Consider the following 21,201-nt stretch of genomic DNA (forward strand, 5'->3'; position numbering starts at 1 on the left):
ACTATGGTTTGTTGAAACAAGCCAGCTTCAAAAAATAGTTTATGAAGCTAGTTTGTTTCAATAAACAATAGTTCAGAGTTTGGATTGCCGTTAATCGAAAACAAAAGTTAAAGTTTCCGAGCTCATCCTTTCTGTGCAATGGAAGGAGAGTGCACTAGCCCAAGACTTGCTGTGGCTTCTTCTCATAAACGAAGGCATAATTTTGTGTTATGCTTACATTTTTTTAAAAATCAAAAAAATGCTAAATAAAACCAATACAGTTTTCAATGTCTGCTTAAAGAGAATTATAAAGAAATGGGGCTGTCAGTGAAAAGGCCCTGTGTCTGGTATCTGCTAGTCTGCTTGGTGGTAGGCAATAGAGCAGGGCCTCCAAGGATAATCTCAGAACCCAAGGAGGTTCACATGGGAGCTGATTTAGGGATTTAAATGTCAAAACCACCACTTTAAATTGAGCTGAGAAACAAATAGGCAGTCAGTGCAACTGGCACAGTATTAAATATATTAGCAAGTTGGAACTCCTTCTCAGGTGGTAGCTGTTTCTGCAGATGAGAGTTTATATCATTAGAGTATATGAGATAGTTCTAGGGTGGATTGATTTAAGGTTGTTGCCATAATAATAAATAACAGTTATACAGATAAGTGAGGAAACCCCCAATTTTAGTCCTGCACTCTTGTTATTTTCCTTGAGTCACATTCAGGTTCTTGCATTAGATTGGTTACATCTCCTACCCAAGATAATAGCTTTTTTCTACCATCTTAAATTAAGTGATGATGTGACAAAAGCTCTTAATTTTTTTTGTTAACTTTGCTTGTGTTAAATATGTATTCTGTAGTTGACCTCTTTTGTAATGTTTTATTTTGAAATCTTTAAGATAACATTTTAGTTTTCTGTTAATTTTGTTGCTTTGACTGTATACTTGGTATTTGACTTTCTTCAGAAATGTTTGATTCTTGATTGTTTTATTGATGTTTTAATATGCTGTAAACTGCTTTGAGATTTTTCTTAAAAATATAAAGCAGTAGAGAAATGAAATAATAATAATAATAATAATAATAATAATAATAATAATAATAATAATAAAAATTAGCATAGGGAGGAGGTCATTTGTAGCTCTGATATACTCTTTAAAGCAAGTGTACAAATCTAAGACAGATGTGAGTTTGGAGGTTATCTTTCAATAACTGTTCAGGAAATGACTGTTCCTGAACATTTCCAATTTAATATATCCAAATGAGCGTGTGTGAAGGCCACAATAAGCAATCTTTCTAGTTAGCAGGAAAACTTATCTAGCAGCTCTAGTGTATGGGTGTAACTCTGATGATTACATGTATTCTGTGTGAGCTAGATTGAGTTGAATCTGAGATGACCTTTTACACAGTGCCCTTATAATAATACTTTTACAAACAAAAGGCAGTGTGATAAGTTATCAAATGTAGAAGAACATGAATTAGCTTTTCTGATTTTCAGTGCTGCTGCAACATTTCTTGCATATTGGGGGGAAATTCTTTCTTACTGGTTTTCATTTTCTCCTTTGTACATTGATAGGTTAGAAAAGCAAGCCAGGATTCACTACTCATACTACTGGAACAAGGTCTCGTCGGTCAATATGATATTGAAAATAAAGTGTGTCCAATCCTGTTAGATCTTTCTGCTCCTGAGAGTGATGATGAATACAAAGTGGAAGCTGTAAACGTAAGTAGCAGTTGTCTTTCATTTGGAAATTCTTCTAAATTTGCAGTAGGGAACGAAGTCCTATATCCACCATCTTAACTTGTTTGTACAAAGTTAAATAACTGAAGACTATACAGGTGTAATTCCACCTTTGTTATTGGCTTCTTATTCTTGACTGGTCTAGTTTTAAATTTGTTGTTTAAGTGACGATACAGTGAAGGAGAGAGAGAGGAGTAAAGGATGTGCCAGATGTTCTTGAGTTGGTACAAGCCACATGACCAGGCTTAACCCCTGTTGACCTCACCCTACAGGTGAAGTGAGTTCCAAGGTGAATGTAATAAGGGAAGGGGAAGTGTGGCACTTGTAGGAGAACCTCTTTATTGGACTTTCTGAGTACAAGAGTGCTCACCCTTTTTAGCATTCGGGTCTCAAGCTGGTAATATGAGGAGGGCCTCTGTGTAGGTGTACTAGAGCAGGGGTCAGCAAACTAAGGTCCGTGGGCCGGATCAGGCTCAATTGCCTTCAGGATCTGGCCCGCGGACTGTCTGTGGATTGGCATGGGGAGTTTGTTCATTCGGGCTGTGCCATTTCCCCCCCTGCGCCATTCCATTTCCCCCCCTTCCTCACACACACCGCGGTGGCGCCTCCTCCCTCCCTCCTACTGGCTTCTCCCCGCCCTGCCCAGAGGAGGAAGGGGGCTGGGCTGGGCTGGGTGAGTGCCATTTTATGCAGCCCCTCTCCGGAGCCAGCCCTTTCTTGCCGCTCATCTTCCCACCGCTACCTCCGCCCTGGTGCTCCTGTGGGCCAGAGAGTGGTGCAGACAAGCTCGCTCTGCCTATCCAAGCGAAGCAGCAGCGGTGGTGGTGGCAGTGGCGGCAGCCCCCCTTACCTCTTCTTTCAGCTTCCCCCCCCCATGGTGCTGCTCCTCCAGCCCGCCACAAGGTCTGAGGGATAGTGTACCGGCCCATGGCTAAAAAATTTTGATGATACTAGAGGGACTGAAAATTACCTTTGACTGAGAGGTGTAGCTTAAAAACAAACTCACAAAAACACATTTTCTTTAAAAAAAAAGCCTATGGAGGGCATTCCACAATGATGAGGCCACTGCAGAAGAGCCGATTTCTTTGCCTCCATATCGCTTACTAAAAGAACCCACTCATAAAATTTATCTCTTGGAAGGATCTATCAATCATTCTTTCTGATTAGGGAGTCACAAAACTCCTTTTTCACACATTACTTTCAGCACAAGCTGCTTGCCACCTGCTGTGCCACCCTCATGAATATTCTGTGACCTTCAAATAGTTCACAGTCCCCCATTGCAAATTGTTGATCTAGAGTCTAGAGATGGGTCATATCCGCACATCACAGTAAGCCTTAAACCTTGCTTATCTTGCACAAGTGAAATTCAGCTGGTGTTGTGAGAAAACAACTCTAGCTTAGTGTTACAGCTAAACCAGAGATTGTGCTTGCTTTCCTCCCAGCAAACTGTAGTTAATAAACTAAGAGCATACTTTAACTGGAGATCATAGTTTGTTGGGAGTGAAATAAATCATGACCCCTGGTTTCTCTGTAATGCTATGCCATGGACCACAGTTTGTTTCCTCCCATCACAGGAGTAGAGGTGAACCCATAATTATGACTTACAATGACATGCAAACATGACTATTGGGTCTGTAGGAGCTTGAAGTATTTTTAAGTATTAGTATTCGTATCTCCTCCTGCTTTCCTTTTAAAAAAGAGGAATCCTAGGTTAGTGTCAACAAAACACAGCTGTTCTGAAAGCACATTGAAATATGTTGTCAAATTTAAAAAGTCTAAGTAAGTTCCAACATAACAGACACTGGCAGCCGCAAAACAGACCACTTCTTTGCATAAGAACTGTATATCAGCCTCAGTATTAGTTTTCAGTTGCTCTTGGGCTGCAGAAATTTAAGAAGAACTGGGCATGTTATACTCTCTTTCCTTGGCTTTGAAGTCACTGCTGTGTAGTGTTATCTTAACCTGTTATCCATCAAAATTGTTATATTCCAGTTCAGTTAAACCCACAATGGACCAATAATATAACTGTTTGGAGGAAAAGGTCGAAATACGGAAAAAGTGTTATTTTATTTTCCAGCTGCTAAAAGAATTAAACTGAAAGAAAATAGAATCCTTCCAAGTAGTCACATTAATGGGTTATAAATTCCAGCATTAAAATATTTGGCAATTTTCCCTAAAGGTACTATCTTAAAGCTATGTTTCTTCTTGATGTGGTGTCCAAAAATCTATAACATCATTGCTTCTTTTAAATTTATACTTGACTATAAATAGTTGCTTAAATTTTCTAATTCCCAAGTGTATTGAGTTCTTCAGATCATTTGCAAGAAATCCGTTGTGTATCCACAAAATGTGAACATTCGCAATTTCATTTTACCATGGCTGTCTGACACTTCACCCATAAAATGACTTTACCAGCTAGACTACAGTTTCTTGTTTGGGAGTTGCTTAGGCCAATTTCCAATGTAACATCTGAATGCCATATGTCTTTTTCAAGGACTGACAATTCCATTAAAGTCAGAATAGGATAATGTTCTCCAAGTTCTTTCTTTGCATTCAGTCACAATGACTGAACCATTTGAGAAGGAAGCTGTGATTTTTAATAACCATATACTTTTTAATATATTCTATAAACATATTGAGACTTTAAAAAAACCACCAGCAAAGTTTAGGAGTCTTGTCTTTACAATATTTGAATGAACTTTTGTGGTATTGGCAATTTAATAATTTTACAAGAGTCTTGGGATAGGTAGTACAAACATTCATGCAGTGTAACATTTTTTAAATGTTTATTCTTAGAAAATGTTCTAATTCTTCATGTTTGAGAAAAAAACTGATTCTGCTTTTGGAAAAGGTGTTATAGTCAAAGATGCACAGAAATTATTCGGTTTGCTCTGAGGGATGGGAGCCTTTTATGGGTGGAAAAAATGGGAACTGAATGTTCACTGTCTGCTAAATTTATACCCTGGTTTTAAACAAAAATTGGTTCCTAAGCAGGGCCTTTCCATTGGCTGAACTCAGAAACTAGCAACATTTGGCTCCTTTTCTCCTTTGAACTCTTTCTAATCCAACTGGTTGTTACAGGAAATCTTTAACAAAGAACTAGCACCCAAGTTTGCTTTCTCTCTCTCCCCACTTCCTGTCCCCTTTACTTCTGTGTCATGATTTTAGATTGTAAGCCTGAGGACGGGGGCTATCTTATTACTGATATTTGTAACCTGTTCTAGGAGCTTTTTTCTTCTTCTGAAAAATGAGGAAAAATTGCTTTAACTAAATAAATAATTAAATATCTGGTGAATTTGATTTCTAAGCCATAAGAAGTTCATATACAGAAGTCACATTGTCTAACATAATTTGTAACAGAACTGCTAAGTTTCAAGAGGAGAACTTTATATGGAGAGAAAGAATTGAGATATTTTTCCCCTATTAGATAATCTGCAAAATGGCTTCTATGGTGAACAAATCAACCGTTGAACAGTTGCTGCTTCCCCGATTCTGTGAGCTCTGTGGTGATGGGAAACTCTTTCAAGTCCGGAAGGTTAGTGCTTATTATTTAAGACTTATTTGTGCATCTACATTAGAATTTATCTGTTCAAATTTGGAGGTTAAATTATCTTCATCTGTAAGTACCAGTAAAACTCAATGTATTTCTCTCGTCTCTGTGTGTGTATGCCATTTAAAAGCAACTTTTTCTTTTTCATACATTGGCCAAAACATAGTTTCCACTTTAGTGAAATGTAATAATAATAATAATAATAATTAATAATAAATTTTATTTATATCCCACCCTCCCCAGCCGAAGCCGGGCTCAGGGTGGCTAACAACAATAAAATAATACAGTGGTGCCTTGCAAGACGAAATTAATCCGTTCTGCAAGTCTCTTCGTCTTGCAGTTTTTTCGTCTTGCGAAGCACGGCTATTAGCGGCTTAGCGGCTATTAACGGCTTAGCGGCTTTAAGAAAAAGGAAATAAACTCGCAAGAACTCGCAAGACGTTTCGTTTTGTGAAGCAAGCCCATAGGGAAATTCGTCTTGCGGAACGACTCAAAAAACGGAAAACTCTTTCGTCTTGCGTGTTTTACGTCTTGCGAGGCATTCGTCTTGCGAGGTACCACTGTACAACATTCTAAAATAATTTCATTATAAAATTAATTCAAATCAAATTGATGGCAACCATTGGGCTAGAGTTCTGTGAAGATTGCCAAAGGAGGGAGTCAGGCTGTGCCCTGGCCAAAGGCCTGGTGGAACAGCTCTGTCTTGCAGGCCCTGCGGAAAGATGTCAAGTCCCGCAGGGCCCTAGTCTCTTGTGACAGAGCGTTCCACCAGATCGGAGCCACCGCCCAAAAAGCCCTGGCTCTAGTTGAGGCCAGCCTAACCTCTCTGTGGCCTGGAACCTTCAAGATGTTTTTGTTTGAAGACCGTAAGTTCTTCTGTGGGACATACCAGGAGAGGCGGTTCCGTAGGTACGAGGGTCCTAGGCCGTATAGGGCTTTAAAGGTTAAATGTACAGGTAACTCGCAACTTACACTTATTTAAAATAAATTCTTGCATCTTTACACCTGTTGCTGGAAAATAATAATTGCAAGATTGCTGTTCTGGCTTTACATGGTTTTGCTTATACACACAATGATGAGGAATGTAACCCCACGTAAGTTGTGAGTTACCTGTACATAAAGTTAATCATGTACTTGTGCTTTCTTGAATAAGGGCCACAGAGTTGATGGTCCTATATTTCCTTTCAGTCATTGCCTGCTTATCACACATTCTCTATGAAATGTGTTGAGCAGCTGTTAGTATGCATTAAAATATTTGAGTAGCATACCCCGTAGACTTTTATGCAGTTAATATGATTAATAACGCCTGCAAGTAGGAAACATACCATAAAAGTATATTTTCTGGGTTGGGAGTGTAGGCAGCAAGGTTCTTTCGAAAACAAATTTTTACTCTGTGAAGAACTGTAATTTGATCAGTTTAAAGAAAGACATACGGATTCAGAATTGATACATAAAACCAAGAAAGTTTTTGTTTCTCTTGTTTTAGGTTTGTGCAGCAAACTTTGGAGACATTTGCAATGCTGTGGGGCAAGAAGCCACAGAAAAGAACTTGGTATGTTAAGGTTTGGGGTCTTGAAGCTATGTCATTTCATTAAAATTATAGAGCAGCCCATCAATAATATATCTTACATATTAAAGTATCTAAATACTAAAATGCAACAGATAATCAATAAAATCCACAATAAAAAACAGGGGGGAAACTCCTAACTGCACAGACAATATAATAAAACAATGTGCAGTCTGGGTGAATAAAAGCTTTTTCATCTAGCACTAAAAACACCACAGAGAAGGTGTCAGGCTATCCTCTCTGTGGAGGCTATTCTGTATCGTAAAAAGCCTGTCTTTCTGATAATCAGCTACATCTATTCACTTGGTAAGGGCACCTGGACAGGACTTCTAAAGAATATATTTAGGGTCAGGTAGGCAACTGTGCCTGGCGTGCTCTGGTCCATGGGGTCACGAAGAGTCGGACACAACTAAATGACTAAACAACAACAACAAGGCAACTGGGGGAAGAGGTGATTTTCAGGGAACCTAGTCCTAAACAATTTAGGGCTTTTAATACAGTGGTGCCTCGCAAGATGAAAAGAATCCGTTCTGTGAGTCTCTTCGTCTAGCGGTTTTTTCGTCTTGCGAAGCAAGCCCATTGGCGGATTAGCGCTATTAGCGGCTTTTAGCGGCTTATCGGATCAGCTGATAAGCTTAGCGGCTTAGAAAAAGGGGGGGAGGAAAAAACCCCCGCAGGAACTCGCAAGACATTTTCGTCTTGCGAAGCAAGCCCATAGGAGATTCGTTTTGCGAAGCACCTCCAAAACGGAAAACTCTTTCGTCTAGCGAGTTTTCCGTCTTGAGAGGCATTCGTCTTGCGGGGCACCACTGTACATTTAACACAGAACTGGTTTAAGCCAAACCTCTAAGGAAAAGAGAATCCAGAAGTGCATGCTTTCTTTTGATGAAGTGTGTCTGATGCACTGTCTCTGGACACCCTTGAAATCAAACCTTGGAGCAACTCCATCAAATGCACCAAGGCACACACATAATGCGGCTTATGAATATATGATACTGGGTGGGTGTTGGGTGGCTGAAGAATACATCAATGTTACTTAAAAACAGCAACCCATGGCATGCTCACAGCAGCACTGTAACAAGAAGGTTGTTTTGATCCCAAGCTAGCAGCTTGCTTTCTTTTTTTCTCTCTCCTCCCCCCTGAGACTTGTAAAACTAAAGCCTCAGAAATTCATCCATGTGTCAGATTTCTCCCTCAAGCTAAAACTGTCGTGCTTGATCTTTAGCTAGCCATGGTGGTTGCTATTGATAACTTCAATTTGCAAGGATAATCCTTCAGCATTAGCATTCCTTCTTTAAGCCTTGCTGAAAGGACATTCCAGTAGCACCTTAAAGACCAACTAAGTTAGTTCTTGGTATGAGCTTTCGTGTGCATGCACACTTCTTCAGATACACACGAAATGTATTCTTCAGATACACACGAAATGCATGCACACGAAAGCTCATACCAAGAACTAACTTAGTTGGTCTTTAAGGTGCTACTGGAAGGAATTTTTTTATTTTGACTATGGCAGACCAACACGGCTACCTATCTACTACTGAAAGGACATTAATATTTGTAAAGGTATCTGACCCTGCTGTCAGCTTCTCTTCACGGATTGAAATAAATCAGATTGACGGTCTCAGGCAGCTTAGCTTTCTTCTGTGACATAAGTATCTGTTTATGTGCAACTGCACGTAGTATTTGTAGCCAGAATTACCAAATTACCAAAATAAACCTGAATGCTTTAATTTATTTGTTAACTTGATGCTGTTTGCTAGAAACTGCTAGCCAAATGATGTTTTCAAAAGAGAAACCCTTACTCGAAACCTCAAATAATTATTTGGAAGTAACTGTCTTCACAGTAGATGTGTTGAGGGCTGCAGTGCAAATCAGTAAAATTGCTATTTTAGAACTGTTTGATCTGATATGTCTTTATTTTGGTAGATTCCGAAGTTTTTTGAGCTCTGCTCTGATAGCGTTTGGGGTATGCGAAAAGCTTGTGCTGAATGCTTTATGGCTGTCTCCTACACCATTTCCCCTGAAGTTCGGAGAAGCAAGCTGTCTCCCCTCTTTATTAGTCTCATCAGTGACCCTTGCAGATGGGTAAGTAGAGAGTGAATTAGTCCATCTTAAATTGCAGTTGTACTTTTCTGTCTTTTGATAAATGACCAAGACTAGCTCAAGTGACAATTATCGAATGTTTTATTTGACTTGCTCCTCTCAGCTAATTAATTGCAAGTCATTAAAGCTCTGTTTCTGTTAGCTGATGCATGATGGAAGCTTTTTAAGCAAGCAAATAGTAGTTCAGCTGTCAAAAGCAGACTTTAATCAACTCTTCATGATTGCATATTGATCAGATTTCTCCTTTTGCTTCCATACAGAGATGACTTGTGACAGCCCTTTTAATTTAGAGTTTATTCTGTTGTAAATGTCCATGGTCCTGATGGACCATCTTACTTTTTCAAAACACGTCTCTTCAGTGAAGCCTTTGGCATAAGTCCTTAGTTCCCATATACTATTATAACTAAGCCTAAGCACACATAGCAGAAATAAACAAATATTTCCTTGTCCTTTCTCTGTCTCCTGTGTGCTGAATTTTAGATTGTTGACTGTTTGGGGCATGAGAATAATAATACAAATCTGATCTATTCCTTTGATTTCCCAAGGAGATTGATAGTTCTTGAATTTCCTATATTAAGCCTCTCTGCCTTCATTCTACAATCTAAATTGCAAAACATAAAAGTAATTCTGTTATGCTAAGGGTCAAAGGAAATTATCTTTGTGTATTTTTTTGTTAAATCCATACTCGTAATAATATCGTATAGTTTGCTCAAAAGTTATTTTTATTCTTTAACCATTAGGTTTTTAAGCACTATTAGTTACCTTAAAGCATTATCTTATTTGTTAACAAGTAGTAATATGTCTCATACTGATTTTTTTCCTTTTGTTTTTTGTTTTGAACCAAAGTGTAGTAGTGTGTTTGATTTTTCTGCTGGTGTAAGCTCCTTAACTTGAGATGAATGAAATGTCATTCTTGAAGTGTTGGCTATGAATTCTAGTACCTTTTTGAGTGAGGAAACTTCAGTCTCAGTGATCTCTTTCTGGACTGGCTCATTGACATGTACATAAATACCATGTGTGGTTTCTATTGCTGAATGTTCATAGCCCAGGTATCTGGGGTTGCATGTACATTTTCTCCTGCTAGACTGGAGAGTTGTACATGAAGTGCCTAATAGCTGGTCAGTTGCTAGCTTTGAAAGCACAACAGACCACCTGCTTGGGGGAGAATGTGGACTTAATCCAGGCACCAATCACCTGTTATGTTTCAGAAATGGATTCCCCTCCCTCCAGTAAGTAACCCATATAATACAAAACAATGTGCAGCTGCATTCTCATGATATCTGTTGATGCCTTATATCTTGATGTTTGACATTGGTCCAAATCCCTGAAACGGTTAAAACTTGCCTCATTCTAGCAGTGAAATTATACTATTATCTTTGCCCTAATGCCTTTCATTTAGTTGATTGGGATACTTTGGAATCATAGTGGAACAGCAAAGTGTACACTTGTCTCCAGAAGTATAGTTATCAAGCCAATTGTGTCTTCTTACTTTTCCAATACCGTAGGTTCGTCAAGCTGCTTTCCAGTCCCTTGGGCCGTTTATTTCTACTTTTGCAAACCCTTCCAGTGCTGGTCTTTACATTCGGGAGGATGGGACACTTAGTATCCGGCCTTCCAGTCCATGCCCAACAGGCAATGACGTGCTATCCAGGTACAGTGATTTGGCTTAGTTTAGTTCATCGCCTACTTCACATGTCACATTAAATCATGGTCTTCTGCCATCCCACTGCCGTTAGGAAACTAGCCAAGATCTGACTTGCTGTGATGCCTGAATCTAGGTTCGTGGTCCCCATTCCACCCCCAATAAACCATGTGCAGTAAGTCAAGAACAAATCTTAGTTACTGTTTGTGGCTCCCTTGGAGTGAAGCAAGCCATGAGACTGGGTTCAGATGTTGTAACAAGCCATTAATTTGTGAGTTCACATTAAATTATAGTTTGCAGATTATATTAAAGGTAAAGGGACCCCTGACCAGTTGTGACCGACTGGGGTTGCGGCGCTTGTCTCGCTTTATTGGCCGAGGGAGCCGGCGCACAGCTTCCAGGTCATGTGGCCAGCATGACTAAGCCGCTTCTGGTGAACCAGAGCAGCGCACGGAAACGCTGTTTACCTTCCCACCGGAGCGGTACCTATTTATCTACTTGCACTTTGAGGTGCTTTCAAACTGCTAGGTTGGCAGGAACTGGGACCGAGCAATGGGAGCTCACTCCGTCGCAGGGATTCGAACTGCTGACCTTCCGATCATCAAGCCCTAGGCTCTGTGGTTTAGACCACAGCGCCACCCGCATTCCTGCAAATTATAAACAAACTGGGCCAACAGTGATTTGAACCTTGAACTCTATTCTTTGGTCCAATACAATAACTGGTACACATATACACACCCATACCTTAAGTAGTATGGTGTCTTTTACTTGTTTTTCAAATCAATTAGTCTGCAGTTTCAATGCAATTCATATTTTTAAGTTCTTAAAATAAAGTGAGAGAGGGCTTCTATCAGCTATTTAGATAACATAAACTTCAAAATACACAGAAAAGTATCCTTGTGATAAAAGCTGGTAGTTTCAGATGTCATATTTGCACATCTCAGTATCAGCTAAGGACATCTTAGGAGGTCTGAAGCTAACTTCAGCTGATTTACTGAAGCATCTTTGAAAGGAATATTTTAGAGAAAAGTTGCAATTATTGCAGTTAAAGTATTACCTAAGATACTATGTTTAAGTGAAATTTGTTTTTTCATTTTTAAAAAAATGCTGCTTCTGTTTTCAGTCCAGAGGAGCAAGTGGGGGGAAAATTGGAATCACTGACAGACGGGCCTTCTGCTAGCTGTGAGAATTCAAATTCAGATGCAACGGAAGACAGTTCAGCCATACAAGTAAACATTGGAGTAGATCAGACTATATTGACTCAGAGTGATAATGCTGATCCTTATGTGACCAAGGATATTAAGGAATGTCAAATCAACAGTTATCAGGAAGTGAACTCAAGGGTCCAATCAGCAGAGGATGTGTTCAATACCTTCTTATACTGGCGTCCTCCTCTTCCTGACATAAGTCAGGATCTAGCACTGCTTCAGTGCAAAACTGAAATACATGAAGATAGCTGTCCGGTGTCGGAAGTTCTTTGTAATAATTGTGTTGCCAGCAGTGAGATAAAAAAAGTTCTGCAGAGTTTGCAGGAGCACATGGATGACCCAGATGTTCAAGGTAAGATCTTACGCTCTTGTGTTCTTAGACCCTTCTTCAAAAGATTTTGCTCTGGGAAACATGTTGCTCACAGTTGTTTTATTATAATGAAGAACTATTCTGTCTTATGATTGCATGCAGTTCCCTTTAACCACAATAAATTCCAGCTACATCTCTCTATAGTTAACAAATGGGAAGTGCCGTCTGGCTCCAGCAGCATTTGATGAAAACTTATTGCATTTTACTGCTTGAGTTGTCATAGACGGAAGGAGGGCAGTTGGGTTGGCACTTGGGTGCTGCCACAGTACAGCCTTCACTGAGGTCCTCGGCTTCTTCCTGTCTGTTTAGAATTGCATCTAAAAGTGGACTGCAGCCCTGGAAGAAAAAAGAGCCATTAGGGTTTTGAAGGTTGATCTCAAGATTCCTAATATCAGCTCTGAATTCAGCTGGTATAATGGCTTCTAGTGTAGTTTGTCTACAGAAAGCTAGATCAGGTGTCTGGTTGTTTGAACTTTAAATAAAAGCAGGATTTAAACACAGTCCTGTTTACTCAGAAGTCTTCAGTAGGGTTTACTCCTCAGTAAGCATCCATAGGATTGCTGCCTTAGTCACTTTTCTCCTAGCTGATCACCAAGGCAAAACTAAACTTGTCTTGTGTAGTAGCAGCTGTTGGTAAAACCAAGATGTATGGTATATACAATAGGATCTAATAAGTGAGGCATAAGAAATGAGAGCAGAGGGCAAAGCAGCCCAAAGTAGAAATGTGTTTATTAGGACCAGTAAAGAGGTTTTAGTTATTGTACTAAAAATAGAAATAGTGGGGTTAGCTTGGGATCCAAAAAATCCTGGGCCAGGTCTTCTCTACATCTGTGAACTTTAAATTTCTGTATTGTCATCTTTGTGGTGTTTTATGTATCTCACAGCAGAATCCCATACGCTTACTCAGAAGTAATCTTTTTGAATTCATGTAAATGCTTACAGGATTGCTGCTGAAAACCTATACTTAATCTGTAAATAAGTTATAATCTTTCAAAAATGCAGTTGAATCTAGAGTTTCCGTATAGGCACAGAGGCATTGATAGACAAATTTGTGAAGAATAGATCTTACCCCAAGAACTACTGTGTAATAAGTTAATATTAAAACTTTTGCAGTTCTCAGTCTCTTTTATAGTTCTACTCCTTTTGAGAGGGGTTTTCTGACATAGGTTTTTAGGACTTGTAAAAGGAGATGCATGAAAACAAACCTAATGGGACTTGTTCCATTTGATCAGCTCAGGTTCAAGTACTGTCTGCTGCACTTAGAGCTGCTCACCTTGATTCTGTCAGTTGCTATGAGATCAAGCAGAATGAAGAAGTCAATGGGAACTACCCAGAAGATACACCAGGTTTGGTCCTTGATCCCAGTTCAGTGAATGAGAGCACCTTATCATCATTGCCAAGCCAGGATGAGGCAATTAACCCACCCAGTCCAACTGTGATTAAAAATATGGTAAGTGTTGGTCATGGCAGGAAAAATAAGTGTGTTTTTCAGGGGGGGTTAATGGCTTGTCAGTCATTTTGTACCACTAAAGACTTCTACTTACTTATTCTGAATTGTAGCCTGCCACCCTGAAAATGCAGGGCACTAGGCCTAAACTTAAAATAGCAGCCAAATGTAACTAGCAAGAGTGCACTAAATCATGCCTGTGTATTTATCTAAACACAACTGAGTATGAGTACTGGCTTTATCCCAGCCCCTGGAAACCAGTCCAAATACCAAGGCCTCGCAATGCTTCAAATAAATGCTTAGACTGGCAGATCCCCAGGAGAAAGGAGTCTGAAAATTATAGATTGGCCATTGAGAATGGCACCTTCAGTAGGATGTAGGAAATGTTGAAAGTAGTATCATCATGTTGGGGTAGAAGAACGAATGAACCATTGAATTTTCTACAATATGTACCAGAGCAAATTAAGTATACATTCTCAGAACCCAGTTCCATAAATAGGACTAGAACCACTGCAAAACTGCCTCCAACCCAGAGCTGGTCCAGGGAGATACCATGATCAGTGGTATCAAAAGATGCTGGGATATTGAGTCCCTTTGCTAATAAAGGCCATCCTTCTGGCCGATCAAGTAGCCTAGCTAGACCTGGATCCAGATTGAAATGGACCCAGGAGTTACTGGATTCCAACTCCCATAATCCACAGCCTTTGACCACGCTAGCTGGGGATGATGGGAGTTGGGAGTCTAGCAACATCTGGAGGACCATGTCCCCATCCGTGGTATTAGCAATCGTTTTCCTCCAAGTGTGCCTAGAGCTGAGCCACCACTACCCTCTCAAACACTTTGCTTAGGGAGGGCATGTTTGCAACCAGGTTATAGTGGTTGTATATCTCTGTGTCAAAGATGGGTTTTCAAAAGGAGAGTTGCATTGCCCCTTTTATAAGGTTTCAGGCAACACCCCTCATGCAGTTGTGCATTCATCGTACCCTGGGCAGCTGGTCATGTCGCCTGGCTACCTCAAATTAGCCATGACTGACAAGGATTGAGAGGACACACAGTTAGTCAAATCACTGCAAGCACCTTGTCCACATCCTCAGGCCTCAGAAGCTGAAAATTATCCCCCCAAAAGTCTAGGTGGTGCATTGGATACTTCATCAGGACTGATCACAACAGTGGCATCTAAGACTTTGCAGAGGTAAGTAATTTTATCCTCATGGTGCTTGCTGCTGCAGGCTTTTGAGAATTGTAATAACCCATTCACCAGGTTAGAGCTTAATAAACTTCACACCACTCAGTGTCATGGCAGTGGGGGCAGTAAAGTAGACTTTCACTGCCACCGAATACCGTAAATTTCGCTCTATAACACGCAGATTTTTTGTCCTAAAAAGTAAGGTGAAATGTCTGTGCGTGTTATGGAGCGAATGTGTGGTCCCTGCAGCTGACTCGCCGGAGCGCAGGGGCAAAATAGGCAAAAATAAGATCGGGCGGGCGGGCGGAGGGAAGAGGGAAGGCAGAAGCTTTCCTGCATTCTGCCTCAGGGTCTTACTTCCCACCCGTTTCTGTTGCTGCGTTTGCTCAAACTCAACAAAGAGCAGGGAATCCCCTGCCCTCCTGGCAAGCAGAGGGTTAAGGAAAGGATCCCGTCCTTCCTGCTAATCCTTCCCTAGTCACACTGCGTGCAGGCTCCAGCCCACCAGTTCCTCCTCTCCGTGCTCTAGGGACTCCCAGGCAGCCGAAAAGCAAAAGCATGCAGGAGGGAGAGAGAGAGAGAGAGAGGGCTGGCTTGGGGGGGGGGGGGGAACGACTTTTGCTTTACAATGGTAGGTTTCTCATTTCTTTTCCAAAAGCAGAGAGCCCTGCCCCCAGGCCCCCTCCAAATTACAGCTTCTCCAAGCAATGTACTGCTGGAGGGAGACAGTATGCTTGTTTGGGAGAGAATCCCTGCTTCCCTGCTCGTAAGTAACAGCTGGCTGGATTGCAGAGTGAGACATGGAAATCTCTGGATTTATATGCTGTATATCAAATATCTTAATCTATACTTTCTACACGAGGCTGGTAAATCAGAATCTCCTGAGCCAGGAGGATTACAGCATCTCTCCTCTCCCCTTCATTAAAAGCCTAATACTCTTCTTTGAAGAAGTATAACGTGAGAATGTTTTATATATATATATATATATTTAAAGTTCTTTTCCTCATTGTGTGCTATACACTGATAATTGCTGCCACAATAACAATTGATTGAAAATGGAATTTAGTCTCCCCCCCCCCCCATAGAGAGCTGTTCTTCAAACGTTTAGCCTTAATACAGTGGCTGATTCACTTCTGCTTCACTAGGCATTTTATATAGGGACATTAAAATTGATTTACCGTAAATAAAAAAGAAATCATACTTCGTATATCCTGTCTGGCTTGGGGGGGGGGACTTTTGCTTTCCTTCCCTCCCCATTTAAAACGTGGTGACAAAGCACGGATCCACATGGATCCTCAGGATTTTTGCATTGGGTCACCCCAAATTCACCATCAGATCACATTACATGTCCATGGCTACAGTCTGTACCTAAAAAGTCACGCACCCACTGTTGCCTGGGGCTGCAATGGTGCAAAAACGTGGTTACAAAGCATGGATCCACAGGATCTTTGCACTGGGTCACCCCAAATTCACCATCAGATAACATAGCATGTCCATGGCTACAGCCTGCACCAAAAAAATCACGCACCCACTGTTGCCTAGGGTTGCAGTGGTGCAAAAATGTGGTTACAAAGCATGGATCCACATGAATCCTCAGGATTTTTGCATTGGGCTACTCCAAACTCACTGTCAGATCACATGTCTGTGGCCACAGCATGAACCACAAAAATCATACATCCACTGTTTCATTTAGAATATTTTTTTCTTGTTTTCCTCCTCTAAAAACTATGTGCGTGTTATGGTCGGGTGCGTGTTATAGAGCGAAAAATACGGTAGGTATGATTATGTGCTATAACACATGTTCAGTCATCTTATTTTTATTTACCCATCAAATTTATATCCCACCCTTCCAGAGTGGCAAACATATTTGCATTAAAATTAAAAGTAGAATAATCACATTTAAAAACATCTAAAAGAATGAAACGCAATAAACCATGTAACCAGTTATGTGTTTGAATAGGCCAACGAAAACAGAAACGTTTTCATGTGGCAAGTTCTTTGCAGAGTTCCATGTCATTTGTGCTCTAGGCATGATCCAGCCTGCTCCATTGTCCACAACTACTCATAATAACATGGGCTACTGATACGATTGAAAGCGATCACATCAATGGCCCATTGCATCTTGCCATTCAGTAGCAAGACAAGGGCCTTAGTGGAACTGCCAGCTCCATCAGAAAATCCCCCAGAGCATTCATGAATTCATGGATTGCATAAGTCTCCAGTGATGAACTGCTGCTGTGAGACCACTGGGCTAGACTCACTGGGCTAGTAACAAACCACAACAACCCCATGGGTGTCATGGAACCTTTGAAGTCTCGTATGAATATAGAACCTTTTCTCTGTGCTTACATCTTTGTATGGCTTAGCAGCATGGATTCAATTTTTACAAAGATGTTCACTGTTCGTGTTGTACTGAATTTTAATGCGGTGCCCCAGATACTGTTTTGTTCTTTCCATAAATGCATATTATGCACTTTTACAGGACTCAGAAGAGCAACACAGTGGGGACAACAAAGCTTTAGAGGCAGAAAAGAATGATCCACTTCATGAAGAAGAGAAATCAAAATTACAGGTTGTTTCAACTATTTCTTAATGATGTGCTATAGGGAAGTTCATCTCCCATAAATTAAACATTTTGGACCAATGTCTGGAAGCCAGCCTTAGTATTTTGGTTCTGACAGAATCTGAAGTATAAGCTTTTTTTGTGAACTGCAATGAATATAGATTTAAAGGCTGATCAGGCCTTCTTTTCTCAGCCTGGTTATGAGCGTGGATCGTTCTTGGACATGCACCCATGTCCTGCTTTCTTCCTGCTCTGTCTCATTCACAAGCTTCAGAAAGTAACATGTGACCAAGGCCCTAAATCAGGTTTATTATGGGTATAATTTGCATAGTTAAAATATACAAACAAATTCTCTATATAATTTAATAATGCACACAAATTGCTATTTTCGGTTGTAATTTGTAACTCATATCCATCTGAACTTCATGTGTATGAACTATTTCCCATGATAGAGCTGACAAAGTTTGGCCTGCTATGTATTCTGTAACTGCTGCTGTTTTGCACGTGCTTGTTTTCACTGTGCAGTTGCCATCTGGAGCGGGGAGATGGAACGCTATACTTGAACAGATGTCTTTCAGTGCTGACACATTCTTTCTCCGGTTTAATTTATTATTATCATCAATAATTTACTTTTTTTTGTCTCCAGGATATCATACCTCAGCCTTTATTGGACCAGTACTTATCTATGACGGACCCTGCTCGAGCACAGACTGTTGATACGGAAATTGCAAAACACTGCGCGTACAGCCTTCCTGGTGTGGCCTTAACACTTGGTAGGCAGAACTGGCATTGTTTGAAAGACACATACGAAACCTTGGCATCAGATGTACAGGTAAAGCACATGGCAGTCAAGTATCACTTAACGCCGCATGTTTTACAGGTGTATGTGTCAGATTTGTAAGGAGCATGAGATATTTAGTGCACATTCGTCGTGCTAGTTTGCCTAACGGAGCCCCTAAGGTTCCCATCAGCTACAAGGACTGGGAGAAGGAGAAGCTTCATACAACTTAAACCTTTCAAATTCCATAAAGTGCTTGCTTTCCTCACTGGCCCATAATAAGATTGCAGTTCGTTTTAACTAATCCAGCTTCAGGCTGTCAGGATAGCAGGTTGAAGAGAGCATCTTGCCTAGCCAATATTGAGAGGTGCACATATGCACAATGCAGCCAAGAACAAAGTTCATTTTATGCTTAAAAATAAAATGTCCCATTTACTTTCCATGAACTCTGTGTAGCTTAAGATAAAATGCAACCATCTATATGACATACAGTACTGCATGAGTCAGGTTATTATGTTTTTAATTAAACTTGCTATATATGTCCCTCCCTCTCAAATTCTTTTTGAGTTAAGAAATGATATTCCTGGCAGATTCAATGCTAGTGGTATTTGGGGCCCTAATCGTTTCCACCTTGAGGTGGAAGGTCGGTGAAAAATTCTACAGAGATATAACTTTATGCTATGGAATGAGACTAAGGAAGTTTTTGCTTCTTGCAAAGCTTCCCAGAAAGCACAGCTTTTTACTGTCTTCATGCAAACTGTTCTACTATTGCCAGGGGAAAGCAGTGGCCATTATAGCTAACTAATCCTGTTATCCTCCTGGACCCTGTTGAGTTCAAAGACCAAGGATGAAGTTAGAATCTGGCACAATCAACTCAGGAAATTGGAAGGACAAGACAGAGAAGAGGCCTTTAAAAAAAAGCTAATACTCTGTGCTTGGTTGCCCTCGTGGTTTGATAGCTCTTTTAAATTTGCTATATTTGCTCAGCAGAGTTCAGTCTTGTTTTCCATTTTTGTCAACTGTTTACAGTGGAAGGTGCGTCGGACACTCGCTTTCTCTATTCACGAGCTGGCTGTTATTTTGGGAGATCAGTTAACAGCAGCGGATCTAGTGCCTATTTTCAACGGCTTCTTAAAAGATCTGGATGAAGTGCGAATTGGAATCCTTAAACATCTTTATGACTTCCTTAAGGTAGATGGAGATAAGTCGTTCATGTTTGCTCTGTTTCAGCTACAGTGGTACCCCGCAAGACGAACGCCTCGCAAGACGGAAAACCCGCTAGACGAAAGGGTTTTCCGTTTTGGAGGCGCTTCGCAATACGAATTTCCCTATGGGCTTGCTTCGCAAGACGACAGCCCATAGGGAAATCTCAGGGACAGCGGGGAAGCGCAGCGCGTCTTCCCCACTGTCCTCGGACCTCCTCCCGCCGCCCGGCTTCGGAACGGTGCTCCGAAGCCGGGCGGTGGGGCGGGAACACCTTCTGAAGGCGGGCGGGGGGCGAAGGTCTTTGCTCCCCCCTGCCTGCCTGTCCTGGAGGGCTTTTGAAGGCAGGGGGGGGGAGCAAAGACTTTAGCCCCCTGCCCGCCTTCAGAAGAGGTCCAGGACCTCTTCTGAAGGCTGGCGGGGGGCAAAAGTCTTTGTCCCCCCTGCCTGCCTTCCCAGGGGCTTTTAAATCGCCCCGGACAGCGGAGAAGGCCTCCGCTGTTCCGGGGCGATTTTAAAATGCCGGCCGCCAGCATTTTAAGATCGCCCGGACAGCGGAGAAGTCCTCCGCTGTCCCGGGGTTTTTTAAAATGCTGGGGGTGGGAAGAAAAGCCCTTGTCCCCCCCCCCCCCAGCCTTCAGAAGAGGTCCGGGGACAGACTGTCCCCGGACCTGATCTGAAGGCGGTTTCCCTAGGAACGCATTAATTGATTTTCAATGCATTCCTATGGGAAACCGTGCATCGCAAGACGAAAAACTCGCAAGACGAAGAGACTTGCGGAACGAATTAATTTCGTCTTGCGAGGCACCACTGTATATTTTTCTTAGACGCATGCCCCTGGTCTAGAGAGGCACATGGAAAAGCCAAAAAAGAGAAAAAAAACGTTTCATTTCTGAAGATTAACTTCATCTAACTCCTCACTCTCTAACTGCACCTTCAAAATCTGCTCCAGAGGATTGGGGGATCTTCCAGAGCTGATTTAGGGAGTGCAATAAGGGCTGCAGGAGGAAGGAGAGGAAAGTGAAGTCCGGTTCCTTGAGCAGAAATCTGCTATCACAGCATTGGATAGCAACCCATTGTGTTGGTGTGCGGTCCATATCTGCATTGTTATGTATTGCTTCATATGGTTGAAGAAATAGCAAAAATTGATGTACCAATTGAATAGAGAGCCCAGATGTTAAATTTTTGAAAGGGAACCAATTGATAACTAATTCATAAACATTTTCACCACCATCACCACCACCAGAAAATATATTTCCCAATCTGTACTTTCATAGCAGGCATAATGGATGATTTCCCATTGTTAATCATACTTAGAGATACTGATATCACTCTGTGACTGAAGGCCCCCTAAGTCTGTGTACCAGCCCAAACCTCTGTAATATCTAACTGCAAATGCTATATATGTCCAATGCAAAGGTGACCCTAGTATGTAGATAGTGTGCATACATAGGCCTTGCTTTTAAGTATTGTTTTCTACTGATACTGGTGAATGGCTTAGGCAGCCACTGTACAGGGACTATAATGTTTAAATTGGTCTTAAAATCATTAACACATTGCATAAAGAAGTTGAAGTTATGTGAAACAATAATTACTGGTCAGCATTATCAGGATCTGCTTCCTAATTGAAATATCTGCAAATGTTTTGACTACTTGAACCTCTGAAATTAATGACGAATGAAATGGGATACTTTATATTAGCCCTGTGCTTCCATTGTCAGAAACAAATTACTACTGAGATTTATTTGTTATATTATTGTCCTTCTGTTAGGGTAGTGTACATACCTCAGGGCATTGGGCGTGGTTTTCTCTCTCCCCATTTTATCCTAAGAGCCCTGTTTAGTAGCTTAGGTTGAGGTCTGGTCCCGCCGTA

At 41.1% G+C, this 21,201-nt stretch overlaps 1 protein-coding gene across 2 annotated transcripts in view; it reads left to right on the forward strand.

Annotated features, from left to right (window-relative positions):
- LOC310708703 (serine/threonine-protein phosphatase 4 regulatory subunit 1-like) overlaps positions 1 to 21,201 on the forward strand; it is a 43,832-nt gene that overhangs the window by 12,961 nt on the left and 9,670 nt on the right. For both annotated transcript variants that reach the window (XM_083507369.1, XM_083507368.1), the window contains 10 exons: positions 1,547 to 1,693; positions 5,139 to 5,246; positions 6,748 to 6,813; positions 8,755 to 8,913; positions 10,437 to 10,582; positions 11,697 to 12,133; positions 13,384 to 13,601; positions 17,267 to 17,356; positions 17,994 to 18,179; positions 19,155 to 19,316. In XM_083507369.1, the coding sequence (XP_083363495.1) occupies positions 1,547 to 1,693; positions 5,139 to 5,246; positions 6,748 to 6,813; positions 8,755 to 8,913; positions 10,437 to 10,582; positions 11,697 to 12,133; positions 13,384 to 13,601; positions 17,267 to 17,356; positions 17,994 to 18,179; positions 19,155 to 19,316 (1,719 nt within the window). The remainder of the gene's footprint in view (positions 1 to 1,546; positions 1,694 to 5,138; positions 5,247 to 6,747; positions 6,814 to 8,754; positions 8,914 to 10,436; positions 10,583 to 11,696; positions 12,134 to 13,383; positions 13,602 to 17,266; positions 17,357 to 17,993; positions 18,180 to 19,154; positions 19,317 to 21,201) is intronic.

Source organism: Podarcis liolepis (genome assembly GCF_965112155.1).
Source record: "Podarcis liolepis genome assembly, chromosome: 6".
In the NCBI taxonomy this organism is placed as follows: domain Eukaryota; kingdom Metazoa; phylum Chordata; class Lepidosauria; order Squamata; family Lacertidae; genus Podarcis; species Podarcis liolepis.